At 38.0% G+C, this 19,355-nt stretch overlaps 1 protein-coding gene across 5 annotated transcripts in view; it reads right to left on the bottom strand.

The window, feature by feature from the left end:
• Positions 1 to 19,355, bottom strand: part of Myo6 (myosin VI) — a 137,922-nt gene that overhangs the window by 22,048 nt on the left and 96,519 nt on the right. For all 5 annotated transcript variants that reach the window (XM_005406898.2, XM_013505831.1, XM_013505832.1 and 2 more), the window contains exons 19-26: positions 17,485 to 17,523; positions 15,907 to 16,000; positions 9,017 to 9,147; positions 8,850 to 8,927; positions 6,395 to 6,524; positions 4,595 to 4,685; positions 3,589 to 3,739; positions 1,806 to 2,014 (exon numbers count right to left, since the gene is read on the bottom strand). In XM_005406898.2, coding sequence (XP_005406955.1) covers positions 1,806 to 2,014; positions 3,589 to 3,739; positions 4,595 to 4,685; positions 6,395 to 6,524; positions 8,850 to 8,927; positions 9,017 to 9,147; positions 15,907 to 16,000; positions 17,485 to 17,523 — 923 coding nt within the window. The remainder of the gene's footprint in view (positions 1 to 1,805; positions 2,015 to 3,588; positions 3,740 to 4,594; positions 4,686 to 6,394; positions 6,525 to 8,849; positions 8,928 to 9,016; positions 9,148 to 15,906; positions 16,001 to 17,484; positions 17,524 to 19,355) is intronic.

Raw genomic sequence — 19,355 nt, 5'->3', positions numbered from 1 at the left:
GAGAAGCCACTTTGAAGATATCAATATGTAATACAACCACCATTGTTAATTCCCTACCACTTTGTTTGTAACTCTGTGTTGTCTGTATTGTGCTTGTGATTTGTTGTAGAATGTTGTATGTCTGTTAATGTTTGCCTCCTTTTATCTTTAAAATAAAAAAAATTTAAAAAAAAAAAATAAATAGTGCTGGAAAGACTGGTTATTCACATGCAAAACACTGAAACTTGACCCCTCCCTCACAAAAAAATCAATTCCAAATGGTTCAAAGACCTTAACAAAAGACCTGAAACTCTTGAGTGAGAAGAGGAGGAAACACTTCAAGATACCAGCACAGGCAATGATTTTCTGGAAGACTCCAAAAGATGGCAGAGGAGGCAGCAAAAGTAGAGAAATAGGATCACATCAAACTAAAAGTTTCTGTACAGCAAAAGAAATCATCAGCAAACTGAGGAAGCAACCTACAGAATGGGAGAAAATATTTACCAGCTATTCACCCAAGAGAGGCTTACTATCCAGGATATATAATGATTCAACAACAAAGTAATCTAATTTGAAAATGGACAAATGATCTGAAAAGACACTTTTCCAAAGACCAATGAATACATGAAAAAATACTCAATATCACTCGCCATCAGGGAAATGCAAATCAAAAGTATAAGGAGATACTATCTCACACCAGTTACAATGGCCACTATAAAAAACAAAACACCAAATGCTAGTAGTGATATGGAGAGAAAGAAGATCATGCACTATTACTGAAGAATGTAAATGAAGAGCCACCACAGAAATCGGTACATAGGGGCTGTCCCATAAACTGAAAACAGAACTACCGTAGTATCTTGCTACCCTACTCCTGGGTACACATCCAAAAGAAATGAAGTTGGCTTACAAAAGAGACACCTGCATGCCCATGCTACTGTGGCACTATTCAGTAGCAAAAAAATGGAATCACCCAGGCGCCAAGAACAGATAAATGGGTAAGGAAAATATGGTGTGTACATGTACACAATGGAATATTATTCAATCATAAAGAAGACATAACATAAACAGGCATAGGGATGCATGCCTGTGGCTGAGGCAGGAGGACAGCCAAGTACAAGCCCAGCCTGGGCAACATAATGACTTAGTGAGATCCTGTCTCAAAATAAAAAATATTTTGAAAGGGGCTGCAGATATAACTCAGTGAAAAGGCCCTGGACTCAATGCTCACTACTGCAAAAAAAGTGGGGCAGGGAGAAGAGGGGGGAATAAATTTGTCATTCGCAACCAAATGGACAGAACGGTAAGGCCATATGTTAAAGAAAATAAGCCAGACACAGAAAGACAAGTGCCGCATGTCCTCAATCCATGTGTGGAAGCTTTTCAAAAACATCAACCTGAAAATCCAGCAGTGATTACACCTGGCTGGGTGCACAGGGAGTGCAAGAAGGTGGCCTGGATACAACCCAGGTACACTGTGTGCACACAGAAGTGTCACGTGGCTCCCATCCAGCTATACAGTTAATGTTTTAATAAATATTATATGAAATCTGAATGCCAACGAAACACTCAAGTTTCAGACTTCAGAGCTGTTCAGATTTCAGACTTTTGAATTAAGGATACTCAACCTACAGTTAAAATCATTCTCAGTAATTATAACAGTTTAAGTAATTACTATAAAGTTACCTTATTTTCTATTTTCAAATTTACTCTAAAATTAATGCACTAAAATAAGACTGCGACTTAAGAGTAGTCACTGGTCACTGCCAACACCATGCCCCTCTGCGGTTCAGTTTCCCAGTCAAAGCACAGCACAAACGCCTTACATCCGCCTCTCCTCCTCTTCCTTTCTCCGACGCTGCTCCTCCTCCTCCCGTCTTTTCCTTTCCTTTTCCATTTCTTCTTGAATGCGCCTCAGCCTTTCTGCCTCTTCTTCCTGCTGTTTTTTCTTCTGGAGCGCACTGAGGAGCTCCTCTGAGCTTCTGACCAGGGCGTCGTATTCCCTCTGTATCTGTTCCCTTGTCATCAGAGTAGACTGGGAAAGAACAGGCACACCCTTAAGGAGCTAGCTCCTCCACTGCACGACAGTCAACACGCACAGCACACTGGCTGCGCACCTGCACGCTGCTAGGAAGACCAACATAAAGCTGCACGCTTCCCACCACGATTTTTAGAAAACCTACCCCAATCTGTACATAAAACAGCAACAAAGTAGAAAACCTGGTAAGCAATACACCCCTTACGTTTGCTGTGCTGTTGGGACATTCAACAACCTTCAAACTTAAACATTAACCCTGCACACAAATATTTGACTCTATTTTTGTATTAACCAAATCATCAACATCTGAACATATAACTATAGATACAGTAACATAATTGCACTTAAAAATTCCTTTTAAGGAATTATTTGCCCAGTTAGGCAAAATTATTGTTTAATAATATTGTTCAAATAGTACCTAAGGAATATAAAAGAAACTACTACATGCATATAAAATTGTTTAATTTTCCTAAGCCTTCAAAGCAATGTGGCTCGGTTAATTTTAAACTGACACTGATAGCTCATAAACAGGGATGGCTCATGACAGATTTATAAAGTCAGCTACATCTATACTGGCGTTTTTATTCTTCTCCAGATCATTACTCTGCTTTCTACCTCTATGATTTACTATGCATTGTCTGCATAAAATACGACATTGGGCTTACTTTAAGGTACTAATATTCACATAATTGTATTACGCCAAGAAACTAGTTGAGGAAAATAGTAAAATCTTAAAATATAATGGAGGAAAAGATATAAAAAGATGAAACATGATTAAAAAAACAACAGAAAAAAATCTCAATCCCACTAGTAATCAAATAATTGCAGTTTTTCAATTATTAGCCCTACTTTTTTCTACAAAACTGAGGATGAAATTAGTGGCCATTTTTTTTAACAGTTAATGTTATAGCCTCTACGAAGATAATGTGTTAACATGGACAAAGCACAGAACAAAATGGCACAGATACAGAATTAAACGTACATCATGGTTAAAATTATGTACAAATAATTACACACATAAAATAAGATTATAAATGAAACACACTAGCCGAATGTCTTCGTGTGGGGGCATAAAGGGGTTTTGTCAGTTTTCTTCAAATTTTTAATAATGTTAATAATTTACAAATTAAGTTTCTGTTGGGGCTGGGGAGGCAGTTCAATGGTGGAATGTCTGCTTAACATGTTATAAGGCCCTGGGTGTGATCTCCAACACTGCCAAAAAGAATAAATAAAACAGAATTTTTAAAACTTAAGTAGAAAAGCATAAAACAAATTAAAATAATTTGCATTAATCCTGAGTCAAGACTACGCAAAAACTTAACAACAAAGTATAGTATTTTTACTCTTTTGAGAGGAAAACATTTTTTCCTTACAGAAGATGAAACTGCATAAAAATTGCCAATTTCATGCTGTTATTAATGAAATTTTCAAACAGAAAAGAGAATATGAGCATCCACTTGTCAATATTTTGTATCTTGAAAAAGATGAAGACCTCTTTCTATACAACTCCAACACCAAAAGATACTAAATTATATAAAAAAGGCAAAGTCATTTGGGCTAAAGTTACATACCTTAATCTTGGCCATCAAAGCATCAATAGAAATTTCAAGGTCTTTGATCTGTTTATTCACCTCTGGCTTTCCGTCTTTTAATGCACTTACTACTTCATTAAACCTGTCAAGCCGCTTCTTCAGAGTGCCCACCTTAACCAGGCCGTCAATGCTGGAAAGAGCATATTCCACAAAGACACACTTCGTTGTTAATGCTTTCTGTAAACGTTTTTCATTAATAAAATGCTAAACACACATAACTAAACAGGTCATTTCACTTCTGTTTTCATTATTATTTAATATTCTCTGTTTGAGATGTCTTACTAAGGGTGAAAGGAATTAAGCATGCGTAGGAATGACACCGATGCCTGTCTTCTATGCTTTAACTGAAAACCAAGCATTCAAACTTGGAATTTAAAAAAGGTATTTAATAAGCTCTGAAAAGTTACTCAGACATGCAAGTTTAAAAAGTTCAAGCTAGTAATAAATATTTAAATTAAAAAGCATTTTAAAAAACTAAGTCTATAGTAATATAATGTAATTCTATGGACAATCTTGAAAATAATGGTGAAAATATTAATATTTTTTAAAACATCAACTTGACATTATTAAGAAACTGAAATCATTAAAGTAACTGAAATAACAGTTTTTCTCAACTATTTGTTTCGCCTGTAAAAGTATGCATCCATATTTTTATATGCCACTTCACATCTTGTAGATTGAGGCAAGAAACATGTAAATTAGCTAAAATAAATATACAAATAACAGACAAAAATACCATTTTACAAAGCGCATGCATTACAAAGATCTAAACTGCTTTCTTTTTATTATGACTTTATTGCCATTTTAATGTGGATATCCAGGTCTGGGTGTTGTTGTCTGAGAAAAGTCTCACTATGTAGTCCAGACTGGCCTCAAATTCCCAGGCGTCCTGCCTCCGTCTCCCGGCGCTGGGATTTCAAGCATTTGTCACCACACCCAGCTGTGATTATGTTTCACAGGGTCCTTCACACACTATTTATCTTACCGAGGTTTGTGTCTCCTTTTGCAAAGCCACATCCGAATAGTTTTTTGCATTTTAATGCAAGCTTCTGCTCGGTATTTTATTTTGTTTTTCACTATGAATAAAATCATTGTAAAATTCAGGTGAAATTGGACAAATAATATCTATTTCTTCAAAAACTATTCATTTTCACAAATGCACTTCTCAAGCAATATGAAATCTTGAAGAACATACTATATCAGACATGAAAATCATGAAGGTTTAACATTCCCTTGGTTTCTTAATACTTCGTAAAAATAAAAAATATTGCAGCTGGGTTCATACTTTAAATTCATTATTTCCTTATTATGCTACGCTACCGATTCCTACACAACATTTGTTCTATTCAATGTGAATAGATATGCCTTTAAGAAAGGATTTACCCGGAAAATCAGTCTAGGTGAGACATACAATACACCTCCCTTTGGAAATGCACAATGAACGTGCTGGGTTAGGCCTCTGAGAATCCTCCAGTAAAGGAATCTTCTCAACTTCAGGTACCCAGAATTTCCCTGACTGATCCGACCTTGGAAGATCTTGCTCAGAGAACCCTTATTAACATTCTGCAGGCACAGCCGTCTGCTCACTGACCTCAGCACGTCTGCACAACACAGGCTACAGACACGTGGCATAGTGCAAGTCATTTCAATACAATGCGTTCTCCATCATAATGCAATATACGAAACTAAAAGCACTGAACTACCATGGCAAATAGCCTTATATTTTATTGGGAAATGAAAGGGAAAAAAGGTTCAGTTATCTCTTTATTATAGTTTTCTTTATCCATATTCACAAGTGTCTAACAAAGGATCTCAATAATCATTTCTGTTTTCATCATTATTTTTCATTAAACCAAATGAATTTTCTTTTTCTATTCATAAGGAAAGGTTCACTGAATCCTCTTCATATACCCAGCACTATTTGAAGTACTCTTGTATGGGCAGCAATTACAAATTTAATCAAGTTGCAGATTCCCAAATATAGTAGCTCCTAACAATTACAGGTTTGCCACAGACCCCCAGGTAATTCAAAAGTACTCTGCACTCAGTCCAGTGAGGGCTAAAAAGTTGGCAGAAACACATGCAAAAGCTGCTCACTGCAGTGCATCAAGGAACAGAGGTACAGGGGCTGCGGTAACGGGATGGAACCCCGTTTTACAGGCTTGAAAGACACTTGGAGAACTTGGGCTCTGCCCATTACTCAAAGGTGACCTAGAAAGGCTTTTAGTCCAGAGCTCGGGAGCTACTGAGGTTGCTGTGAGTGGGAGAAAGAGAAGAAACTAAGAAACCAGCAACAAAAGCACAAAATGACAGCATTTGGAGGAGACAGAGATGCAGTTTGGCAGCTGACAAGATTTCAGGGTTAAGAAAGGAGAAACAACTGTGGTCTGGACATTTCTGTCGTGTGTACTGTAGATGGCAAACAGGCAGAAAGAGGAAAGTCCTCCTTTGAATCTGAGAGATGGGGGATGGAGCTTCAAGTCCCAGGAAAAAGAAAAACAGTGAAGACAACAAGCTGTGCTCAGGACCTGGTGAAAGTAACACTCCGGTAACACATTCACTAGGAAAGTAAGTGTCACATATTCGAAAAATAAATAAAACTCCAAAGTCTACAAAGGCTAGCTTATTACATACCATGTATGAGGTACCGCCCGAGGAGCCAGGGACCCAGCAAGAACTAAAGCCCTGGCCAGCTGCCCAGCATTCCTGAGGGAGCCTTGTATAATCCCACAAACCGGCACACTTCCAAAGCAACAAAATCTTAGGTATGAAAGGAAGCACTCACGCTTGATGACAGAGAGCGCACACCACTGGACTTTCTTCCAGCGACTGCAGACCAGCCAGTGATTGACTCTTTTAACCAACTCTGCTAAGTGGTCGGGGTCCGACTTCATGATCTGATCGAATTCTGCAAACTACGAAGTAAAATACCAGCATTAAAAGATAAATATGTTTAAACACATAGGGAAAATGAAATAAATAAAATTCATATCCCAAATCCAACTTTCTGAAAATGGCTGCAGGCTGGCTGCAGACACATCTTAGTGGGTGGACAGCAAACTAACACATTTTGACTGCCTTCTTCTTCCTGGCCTTCAGGGTCTTTTTTGGGAGACAGAGAAAAAGTAGCAGACGCAGTAATAAAAGCAGAAAAACTTCAGAAGATTGGCAAGAAGGTTTTATTAAGAAAAAAACAGAGAACTAATGTATGTTTGAATTGGCTCATCCATATTCTCAGATGCCCATATACAACTCTGAGTAATGAAGGCCAGCTATGTAACACCCGGTACCACCAAAACTATTCTCTCCCAACCCCCAGCCTCATTTTGGAAAAAGATTAAGAACTTTCTACTAAAAGAATACACAGCACAAATAAAATGAATGAATACAACATTATTCCCATTATTTACCACCAAATTCCAAAAATGATTTCTATTCTTTATCAAATATCCTACCATAGTATAAAGATGTTATATACCACCTAATAAACTGACATTTTGAGCTGGATATGGTGGCGCATGCCTGTAATGCCAGCTCTCAGGAAGCTGAGGCAAGAGGATCGCCAAAGTCCAAAGCCAGCCTAGACTACACAGCAAGACCCTATTCTCAAAAAATCTAGACAGACAGATAGACAGAGACAGACAGACAGACAGAGACAGACAGACAGACAGACATTTTATAATCAAAGTTAAGCCAGGTGTGGTGGCGCATGCCTGTAATCCCAGCACTCGGGAGGCTGAGGCAGGAAGATCATTGCAAGTTTGAGACCAGCCTGGGCTACAAAGTGAGCTAAGGCCAGCCTGGACTGCATAGCGAGACCCTGCCCCAAAAAGACAAAAAAAATTAAATTAAATTAAAACTAACATAATAAGATTAGGGATCTCAATCTTTGCCTTAGGCTTTCAACAAATCCTTACTAATTTTTCTGAAGGATGTAATTCTTTAATAATTACTACAGCTCTGAAATAAGAGAAATGTTTTTTTGTTTGTTTGTTTTGAGACAGGGTCTCACTATGCATTTCAGGCTGGCCTTGAACTCACTTCATGGCCCAGGCTAGTCTCAAACTTGCCATGATCTTCCTGCCTCAGCCTCCCAAGCGCTGGGATTACAGGTGTGCACCACCACACCCAGCTGAAGTAAGAGAAATGTTGAGTTTATGATAATTATGGATGCTTAAAACTAAGCCAATTATGAAATTTATATATTCATTTTTTCTTAATATTTTATTATTTTATATGGATCCTCTGTAATAATTAAGTGCATACACTGACAAGCATATGTTTTACCTCATGTTCAAACATGTGAAATCAGATTTATAATTATTAATTTATCCTCAGACACTAAAGATATTTATTGATCTTGCTTAATCCAATTAGTATTATTGGCTATTTCACAGTCACAATCATGTTTAAAATGAGGATACAATTATTAAACCAACATTAAAGAAGTTAGGAATGGGGAAACATTACTAATAGACTGAGAACAGCACTGGATAGTTACTGGCTGCATCTCATCATAAATTATTATACAAACTCTGAATATTAAAGCTATAAGGTTATGTGTTGCCCTAAAAAACCCGTTACATTCAAAACAAAATAATTTTTTTACTTTAAAGAGAAAAGAACAAAAACAAATTAACAAACACAAAGACATAAAACAACACAAAGACAATAAAAATGATACAGAATTTCAAACAAGGTGATAGGAAGTTAACAACGGTTATTGTATTACGTATTGTTATCTTGAAATTGTTTACTCAGATTACATTCAAACGTATTTATACATTAATTCATTCTACGGTTTGACAGAGGTCAATACAAAGTCCAGTCCAATCTCCTCTGGCTTATGTATCTACATACCCTAGTGAAACATGTCACAATGAACTCCAGAGTACCACGAAATCGCAAATCACTGAAGACTGAATTAATGCTTTAGAAAATCTTCTGATCTGTTTAAAATGTTCTGATTAATCCCCTAATTTAAGTAAATAAAAAGTCAAACTATGCTCTGATTCAAATACTGAAAAATATTGCAACATTTACACAGAAAATTAAATATTATAACATTTCTCACAAGAAAACTGCATATGTACACATCCACATGCACACATATATATTCCATATTATTCAAGTAACCATATAATTCAAGAATACTACAAATCACTAATTACTTAAAAACATTTAGTAACCCTAACTGCCCACAGGCATGATGTTAAAGTTTAAAATAAAAATATATTTACCTTGCCAGGTCTAAAAAATACTTTTGTTAACCCAAACTTGTAGTCAACTTCATTTAAGCCCAGAGCTTTAAAAAGAGCCTGAAAAATCAAAGTTTAAAAATTAAATTCCAACTAGTAATTATTAGGAAATATTTAATCAGTAAAAAGTTTCAATTTAAGCATTGTACCTTACAGAACAGCCGTGGATCTAATCTTGCAAGTTTATCTGGCATGTACTTTTTATACATGTTGTAGAGTTCATGAAATGAAGCTCGTGATGGGAAGCCACCCTGCATCAAGTCCAAAACAGACACCATGCCTAGATTCATACAAAAAATACAAATCACTGCCAACCACTGCACAAAAGCCCAAAATAATTTGTGAACAATTTCACATATTAAAGTTTAGAAAGGGGGCCGGGGATATAGCTCAGTGGCACAAGTGCCTGCCTGGCAAGCATAAGGGTCCTGAGTTCGATTCCCGGTACAATAAATAAATAAATAAATAAATAAATAAATAAAGTTTAGAAAGGGACAATAAACAAGAACTGTCTACAATGAAAAATTACATAGGAAATATACTTCTAATCACTGTGTTCCAATTTGTCTACCTAAAACTAATCAAATTCTATCTGCAAGCAGCACAACTAACCATTCTTAGACACAAGTTACTGATCTCTGGAAAGCTCCAGTCTACTCTGTATCTGTTTTTTTGCTTGGTGTGCATATAAGCCCTGTGTGGGAATTATTTGGGATTCGCCTGGACAGTCGGTGGCCAGCCTTTCTAGGTATGTCCGGGTGGATCATGAAAATGTGGCCTTGGTGGCCATGTATGGTGCCTCATCCCTTCCTCCCCGGCACTGTTTCCCTCCTCCTCTTTCCAGCCACCATGAACAAAGTAGCTTCGCTCCACAGGATTTTTCATCAGATAACAACAGACTAAATTCCCTGTAAACAGAACCAAAGTAAGCCTCTCCTCTAAGTTCTGAGTGTCAAGCATTGCATCCAACAGCAAGAAAGCTAAAACAGAAAATCAGTACTGCAGAAATGGAGTCACTGCTGTGACTGTACCTGACCGTGTGGTTTAAAAGCTTTTGAAATGCCTTGTGGGGGAAGTTTGAGAAAGTTTGGAGATGCAGGCTACAGAAGCCGAACTATGCTGTAAATAGCTTGATGGATGATTCTCAGAAGATTTCAGCTGGGAACAAAGTCTCCACTGGCAACTGGATTAAAGGCCATGTGTGTGGCACTTTAGCAGAAAATTTGTCTACATCTTGCCCATGTCCTGAGACTTCGCAGAAGACTGAGATAAGGGCCAGTAGACTGACTAATCCAGTGAAAGAAATTTCAAGATAGCCCAACGTTCGGGTTGTGGCATCTGTACTGCTCGCTGCATTTGGCCAGATTTACGTTGAGAATTAGAAGGGAAAGGCAGAGCAGAAATATTTGAGAAACTTAAATTTTGGTCCTGAAAGAACTATGAGTAAAATTGGATCCAAAGAAGGCACGGCTACTGAAGAAATGAGCACCACTAATAAAGTAAGTCCAGTCAAACCCTGCATTGTGAGTAATTTGGTCTGAGAGTGTTCCACATTGCTAAGAAATTTTTACTTGATAATAAGCAGTGTCTTGCAATATAAGTAGTACAACACACTGAGTGTCACATGATCACAGTTGGTCCTTTTCTCTCCTTCTCTCACTGCTCTGATATACAAGTGCTTTAGATTATGAGAGGAACAAATTATTCCCACAAACCAAGGTCTTAGTATAGAGTAAGTCTCAGACTTAGGAACAAGTTCCATTCTGAGAGAACTTTAAGTCAGATTCGTTTGTAAATCCAAAGTGAGTCTTACACACCTTTGGCACAAAAATACAATGTAAAGCACAAAAATACCAAATCTTAAGGTTCATTCGTACCTGTGAAAGTTTGCAATGTTCACAAGTTGGGGACTTTCTGCACTTTTTATATAGATAAGAAGAAAGATGTCTTGAAGACATTTCAGGAATCAGCATGACCACACCCATTACAGACCCGAGGGTATAAAAGTGTACACCTTTCATTTAGGGAAGGCATTAGTTCTCCTAGATTCATTTCCCTCTGCTCAGTCACTCAGGCGGCCAAGGTCCAAGTGGGCCTGGCTACTGCCAGCAATGGTGGCAGAACTAGGCATCATGCACATGATACAAGTTTTACCAGTATGCAGAAGGCATGCTGAGCCCAGGGAGGATTCCACTCAGATTTCAAAGGGAAGCCCGGAAGGCCAGGCAAGGAGCTACTGCTTGAAGAGGCTACTGCTTAAAGGTGTGGCAATACAGTCAAAAAGGCAGTGAAGACAACAGGAAGTTGGACATGTCAAGAACTTGGAACATCTTCCAAAGAAAATTGCAGGCTTTGAGTGCAGCCTGCCCAAGAGAGAGAGGTCATTGTTGCTAAAAAACGGCAGGGTCATGGAGGTGGAGCCACCCAAGACCTCTGAAACTCACATCTCTTTACCATTTGTTCCGGATGCCAGACATGGAGCTACAGTATTTAGTGCTTTCCCTGCTGGGTTTCAGGCTTGTTTTGGACTTATTCTTTCTTTCTATATTTCTACTCCCTTTTTAAATTGGGAGACCCACTGTATCTTGGGGTTATATAATTTGTTCATTTATTTTTACAGAGCCTCACAAGTTAAGGGTTTGCCTTGAGTCTCAGAACAGACTGACTTAGATCTTCAAAAATGCTTGAACTGTGGAGCCACTGGGGAACAGAGTGTTGCATTTCCAGTTGCACAATAGGAGAACTGTATTACATTAGACGGAATTAGGATCTTGCTATTGTCCTTATTTGAAAATTTTAAGTATAGTTAAAGGAGATGTGTTTGGGTTAAGGGCTGACAAGGGTTGGGATGTGGCAATGAAGGTAGAAGTCAGCTTGACTGGCTTTGAGACCCGCCCAAAGGATTGACAGGACACTTCCGGGTTGTGCCAGGACAGGTCACGGAGGTGTGGCCTTGAGGTCAACATCTGGTCCCCGGCCCTCCCTAACACTGCTTCCCTGCTGTTTTCCAGCTGGCACGCACTAAGCAGCTTTGCTTCACCACACCCTTCTGCCAGATGACCAAGGAGTGAATCCTCTTAAAACATAAGCCAAATGAAGTCTCTCCTTCGTTAAGCTGTACGTGCCAGGTCCTGCATCCAGCTACAAGAAAGCTGACTAATACACCCCATCCTGGTCACTTCCTAAGTCCTGAGGTTCATTTTAGAATAAAATTCCTGACAAAGTCTCCAAAAGGTAGTCAAATATATTTCCAAATTCTCTCTGGTTCTTAAGCAAAGCAAAAAGGGGAGAGAGAAAAAAAAGACCTTCCTCGGAGAAACTAATCTACTGGAATAATGTGCCCATAGAATAAATATCTGTTATCAGTATAATTCTAATAAATTTTAAATCTAAGTCCTGAATCAATGTGAGCTTTTCAGGTCAGAAGTGTAAAATAGGTTGAGAACAATTCAACTGTTAAATATAATGGCAAGACTTTTATTCACAAGACCTCGATTTCAGTATCTGGAGCTACTCAAATCAAGGAGAAAATAAGATTATTCAGTAAAAGGTGTTACAACAGATGGACAGCCTTTTAGGAAACAAAAATAACATCAGACTCTTACCTCGTTTCTTATACTAAAATAAATGCCTGTGAGTCAAAAGTTTTAAATAAAAAACTATAAAAGTATTTTAAATAAATTTTAAATAAAAACTATAAAAGTTTATAAATGCATTTTTATTTTAAAATAATCTCATGGGAAAGATGACCTTTCTAGGCAGTCAGATTGAATTTTAACCTAATTGTCTAAGATGTAAAATATTAATACTGTGCTGGTACCTCAGTTCATGAATGTTTGTGTTTGCAAACAACTTGGTTTGCAAACAGAAGCATTTGGTAAAATTTTGATTTTGTTTGCAAACTCCGCATTGGGTGGCAAACATGACCACAGCCATCTTTCCCACACAAACACAAACATGACCATCTCTTCCAAAATTGTAGAACAAATTAAGTTTGTGACTCAAGGTACCACTGTAGATACTCAGAGGTTATGGCAGTGGAGGAAAACACACATTCTAAGTGAGAGTGTAAAACAGTGCAACAATTTTGCATGGCAATTTGGATATAGTATTTATACTTCTGGTCCAGTAATGATGGACTTCTATGAATCTACCCTGCAATTTCTCACATTTGGACAAAGATAAGCTATGGACAATGTCCAATGTCCACTGGGTCACTGTTTGCAATAGAAAAAAACATCAGAAATAGCTTAAATATCTACTGACTAAATTATGTTACAAATATATAATGGAATCTGACACATTAGCTAAAAATAGAGCAGAGCTTCATCTAACTAGTATGAATAGATCCAACATATATAAAAATTACAGACAAATTCATGAAAGACATAAAGACATCTTTCTTAACGAGGAAAAAAAATCCCAGAAGTAGATTTAGCTCTAGGCCCCGCCCTGGAGAAAAAAGGTTTCGTTGGTATTGTCAGTTTTTGCCCATTTACATCAAGTACCCTTTAAAAAATGTATGCACCACCACTAAATTTCTTGGCTTTCCCTACAACTGCAGAATATGAACATTAAGAACTTCATGAAGCTTCACGAATTACCTACCCTACAACTGATTTCTCAGCACTTAAGGTTAATTCACTCTTAAGATTTTAGGTAGTGCAAAAAATAATAAAACTCACTATTCCTTCTAGAAATTCCCCGACCTGCTTGGCATAATGCTGGCTGCTTGTACTCAGAAGCCCCCTTTGCTATCACAGACAACTCAACCCTGAGGCTACAGGGCAAGAAAGCCTGACTTCTCTCTCCCTCCCCTGCTCGGACTGGTGGGGCTGGTGAGAAGAGAGCACTGTGAGTGGGATGTTTCTTAAATTAGTTGTCTTCTAAATGGAAAAAAATGCAAATTAAAAGGTAAAACAATATATCTTAGAGTACTTCATGAGCATTTTTATCTCTACCAGTTATTTTTTGCTTTTCTCATTAGCTAGCTACATGACTAGAACCAGTTTTATATCACTATCCTATTAGTAGACTTCAAAAAAAAAAATCAAACTTTTATAAACTGGTATCACCTCTTGGGCTGCCAACGTATCTTAACATGCTGAAACACCTGCTTACCGAAAAACTGATCCTAGCTAAAGCACCAGTAAGCCCATACTCTGCTAATCTAACAGTACACACAGCTAAATCTAAACATGCTTCATGTGCTAGGACAACAATGTTCATTTAGGAAATACATTAATTACACTATGCTAAACAAGTCCTAAAAGAGAATTCAAATGGGAAAAAGTTAAACTCTAAGCCATAACACCCTAAATACACAAAAATATACCTCTAGTATATTTAAGAATTCAGTAGATTTGACTTACTTAATTTTCCAGTACTTGTCCGAATTAGTCATAAATTTTTGTATTTGCTAGATCATGTGTTTTGTTCAACAAATATTTACTAAGTTTAGTATATGCCAGGGAAGTGAGATTTTTGTGTAAATCAAAACAAGATACATATCCTGCTCTCGTGGGGTTTGTGAATGGAGAAGGAAAAATTTTAATTATACAAGTATACTCAAAATCTGTAACAAGGGCTACAAAATAAAGGCATGAGAACTCAGCACTGTAAACTAAGACCCGCTTCTGTGATAGGAACATCAGGAAAGGCTTTAACAAGAAGTAACAACCAAGCTGAGCTGTGAAAGATAAAGGAAAAGGTGTGTGGAAAGCATCTCAAACACAGGAAGCAACATATGCACAGGCCTGGGACAGGACAGAGCACTTAAGGCACTCCCAAGAAAGCCAATGTGCTGCAGCAGTTAGGAAAAAGTGAAGCCAGGGACACACAGGGCAGATGACATGGGGTCTCGTGTGCTAACAGCTGGCGTAAAGAGAAGGAAACTCCAGCAAAAAGCCATGGGCGAGAGGGTGACGGCTTGGGTCAGAGTGGAACATGCACTACATCAGCGGTTACACCAATGGGAGCTGGAGAAACTTAGAGAATGGAGACCATGCTGTCCTACATAGTCACCAGACACACGTGACTACTTACAAGTGTTAACATTAATTAAAATTCAGCCTGTACAGTGTCTAATGGGCACCCTAATGAGTAACACAGATACAGAGTAATTCTAGCATCATGCAAAGTTCTGCTGGGTAGGGCTGGCAAACAGGGAGTAGGAAAATTAGCCTAATTTAAACCCTGAAACAATAATACCCAGGAAGAAAAAAATGAGCCAACAGAACCAACAGTGGCACACACTGTCGCAGAAGCCAAAGAAAGACTACATAAAAGGGGCTGGCCAGGGCCAAAAGCTTGTGCAATCCACCAAGAGGCTGTCACTCAGGTCTGCAAAATGGACACTTGATTTTAGATCAGGCAATTACTGGTGACCTGACCAGGACAGAGGTTCCATTCTCTCGGGTTTAAAGAGTGAGGAGACGGCAGAAGACTGAGAAATCAAGACAGACTATTCGTGGAGCGCAAAGGAGCAAGGGGGAAACACGGTGAGGATGCAGGGAGGAGCTGCAGGGAGTGTGGGTCTCAGATGAGACTTCAGCGCGTTCAAATGGCAACAGGAATGGGGAAATACGCATCGTCAGGTCCAGAGGGTCACGCGAAGGTCTGAAGGGATGGATGTCAAGGCAGTGTGAGCCTCCAAGAGGAAGGACAGTTCCTCTGGACAAGAAGGAAGCTTGTGAAACAGGCAAAAGCACTTGGCGGCTTTAAGTTTTCAGCAGAGAGAGGGAGCCACCTGCTGGCAGAGCCGCAGAGATGTGAAAGCAGCCGGATGGACATGACCGCCTCTGTGGAGAAACAGAAAGTGCTGGCCAGGGACACTTGACAGGACAGGTTTGAGAGCTCTTGAAGGGTGTGGCCATGAACTGAAATGGCGCCAACACCCATGCATTTCCGAAAGGGAACACACAATGAAAATCTTACCACATTCAAAAATAATCAAGCCTGTGGCAAATTATTTGAAAACACTGGCCCTATTCAACTGTGCCTGACATGCATCAATACGGATGCGAAAACAAGAAAATACCTGAGCACTGAAGCTGAGACAGAATCTGAGCACCTTCAAAGTGGTGGCTCGTCATCTTCAAGTTGGGTTTGATGCAACGAATGAAGCTCGCTCCCTAGGAGGATAAAGGCAGCTCTGAGACGATACGGAGAACAGCCTCAGTTTCTAATTCTACGAACACCAGCAATGTTCAAAGCTACTGACACAAAAAAACTTTTAAAATAAACACCAAAAAAAGTAAAAACATATTAGCACACTTTTACAAATTGAAGCTTTGAAGTAGATTTGGATGACAAAATTTATAAAAAGAAACATCTTTCACTCTAAAATATGCACCATATTTAAACGTTTTGCAGGCTGACATACATGTGATTTTATTCTATACTCATGTACACGTATTTCTATACTATTTCTGTAAGAATATTATTCTGTGACAAGAGATTCAATAAAATTATGCCCTTTTAATGCCAAAACGCACACATACTCAAAATCCTCCAGCCCTCTGACTCTACTTCAAATACCAAGGGTTGGTTCGGTCCTTGGTCTGTGACAGTGCTGCTGCAGAAGTGGGGAGCTGAGCTCAGGGCTTCACACGGAGCTACACCCCACACCTTTTATAGTACGTTTATTATGAGACGAGATTTCACTAAGTTGCCCAGGCTGGGTTCGAACTTTTAATCTTCCTACCTCAACCTCCCACAGTGCTGGGATTTCAAGTGTGCATTCCCAAGCCCAGGTGAAAAATTTAATTTGTTAAACAGTACTTATTAAAGCTGCAAGGCATTCATTTGGTGATCAGCCTATCCTAAATGAGGCAAGAGAAGACTGATTATTTATACGATGAAACGATGTAGTAAAGCTAATATACTAGACCTCTAAATAATTGTTTCTCTTCGAAATAGTAGCCTCGAAGAACTGAATAGCTGTTTCAGCAAGCGTGCTCACTGCAAACACTTTTAGAACATATTTCTATGAATCACAAAAGTAATCTCATTACTTTAAAGAAGCAATGAGATTAAAGAAATAAAAGTAAAATGCCTTTCTCATCAGCTTAATCTTAAGTGATAAATGTCTGCAGCCAATGAAGATATTCAAAAGAAAAAATTTCTTTCTATTGTAGTTTTTACTTTTTATTTAATAATACAGCGTCAGTAAGACATATAGTTTAAAAAAATAGGTTCCCATAAATTTTGCCTTTGTTAAGAAGAAATATGTCCATTTTTCCATATCAACATTGCCATGTCTGAAAAATGTTATAAGAGTAATAAAATGAAGTTAAATTACACGCTTTATCTTTAATCCTAAAAATATACATTTTCCTCCATGCTTACTAATTATTTCTACCTTTGTGAAGCTATGGTTAACCTCAAAATCATTCAAAGAGCTCTGTATTTCCGTAAAACAGTTTGACTTTATATACATTTTTGGCCTTTCTTCAGAACACACCTAACAAAAATAAACATTTCAAAAACATGTTTCAATGAAGGGAATTAAATATATTTCTAATTATTCTAGGGTTACTGCATTTATTTGGGTAAATAGTAATAATAGTGTTAGAGGACTGTTTAAAACATGTATTTTGTTTTCAAGTGTACTCACAGTACTTCGAAGTTTATCCAAAAGCAAATTTAACTGTGTCTGTGAAAGAAAGGAAATGAATTTATTTCAAGAAGTCAAAGTACTCTGTAACATGAGTTAACATTAATTCTCCAATATTAAAATAAAGTAACATGCAACAGCATCCGCATATAACACTTTGGAACTTAGCAAACTTCTGGGCACAAACTCTTTAACAGCATCATGCAAAATGGAGAGTGAAATGTCAAGGGTTGTAACTACACAGAACTTGTATAATTAAAGGACTGAAAATTAGTCATACTAAAAAGTCACACACAGATTTGCAGGTGGGATGAGTGAAGGAAAAGCATACGGGCAATGAGGGAAGTAAATGAGAAAGCTGGGGATGCAACCAATATGAGAATAGAACTACAATATTTCAAGATGTGGCAAACCAGAAATACTTTGTTTCATAAGCTATTAAGAGTGAAGACACACTCACAATATGCATACTGGTGTCTATCAGGATTATTCTACCTAACAGCACAAACAAAACTGTCTTAGCTATAGATATTCTCCTATTATTTTAATACAGTGGTTTTTTTTTTTCCTGGTACAGGAAATCGAACTCATGACCTTGCACTTGCCAGGCAGGCGCTGTGTGGTTGAGCTAAATCTCCAGCTCCTCTCCTAGTATTTTAAAACATTTCACACTTCAATTATTTTTTAGAAATTTGATAATTTTCTTTAAAAAATGGAAAATGAATATATAAGACAAGACATTATGCCTTCCTGCTTTTAAAATATTTTTATAATTTACTCTTGTTCAGTACACTGAAATCATTTATCTGCTTTATTACTCTACAAAATAAATTAATTATGTAAAATCCAGTGTGTGGATTTTATACTGAGATCCTTATTATACTACTTAGGAGAGAAATTGAAATGTTATTCTTACATTAATATTATGTTGGCCGCAACTATAATTGATACTAACAGGCAGCTTCCCCTTGAGCAAGGCACTGCTCAAAGCTTTACATGAGTATCATCAAGCTTAACCCAATTAAGGGTAATGACATCTTCATGAAGAGCACATGATTGGCCTCACTTTGTAGGCACAACACTGAGGTCCAGATAAGTGATCACCTAAGCTCATGGCAAAGCATAATTCCAACACGGGCCGACACCAGACTTCACTCTCCTCTCTGATGCTACAGTACACTTCACGTATCTTAGGCTTCTGTTATTAACACAAAATGAATGTCGCTGGGTCCAAGAAACACAGTCAGACCCCACTTATCTGGCTGACAGAGTTCTGACAACCTAATCCCTCTGCACCCCCACACAACTCAAAAGCAAGCCCAAGAGTCGCTATTATGAAAGAAAACAACTGTTGCAAGTCTGTGCTCTTTAATCCACAGATGAAGTCTGGTGTCCTTCCCCAAATGGAGATTCAGTGCCAATAGTGGAAGCAACAAAAATGAATAGCAGTGAGAAAAAACAAAAGAAGGCCAGTTACCAAAAAGATAGCACTCAAAAACCACAAGGCAAGGTCCAGGGATGTAGCTCAGTGGCACAGCGCTTGCCTGGCAAGTTTGAGGCCCAGAGTTCAATTCCCCACACCAAAAAAAAAAACAAAAAACAAACAAAAAAAAAACTACAAGTCACTGGGTAAACAGCCTTGGGCAACACAGGCTCCATTTGTATTTTTATGGTAAAAGACACAGTATTCATATTTATGATACAGTTGCTACCAAAAAGAATTACTTTTTCTAAAATGCTGACAATAAGAGAAATATGTTTCAATAACTTGAAAATAGGCCAGGGATTTAGCTCAGTGGTGCAGCATCCGCCTGGCAAGTGTGAGGTTGTAAGTTCGATTACCAATACCACAAAAAAATTTGAAATTGTCA

The sequence above is a fragment of the Chinchilla lanigera genome, unplaced genomic scaffold (genome assembly GCF_000276665.1).
Source record: "Chinchilla lanigera isolate Chin_1 unplaced genomic scaffold, ChiLan1.0 scaffold00101, whole genome shotgun sequence".
NCBI classification, from domain to species: domain Eukaryota; kingdom Metazoa; phylum Chordata; class Mammalia; order Rodentia; family Chinchillidae; genus Chinchilla; species Chinchilla lanigera.
The sequence above is the reverse complement of the archived record's forward strand: the minus strand, read 5'-3'. Positions and strand labels throughout refer to the sequence as shown.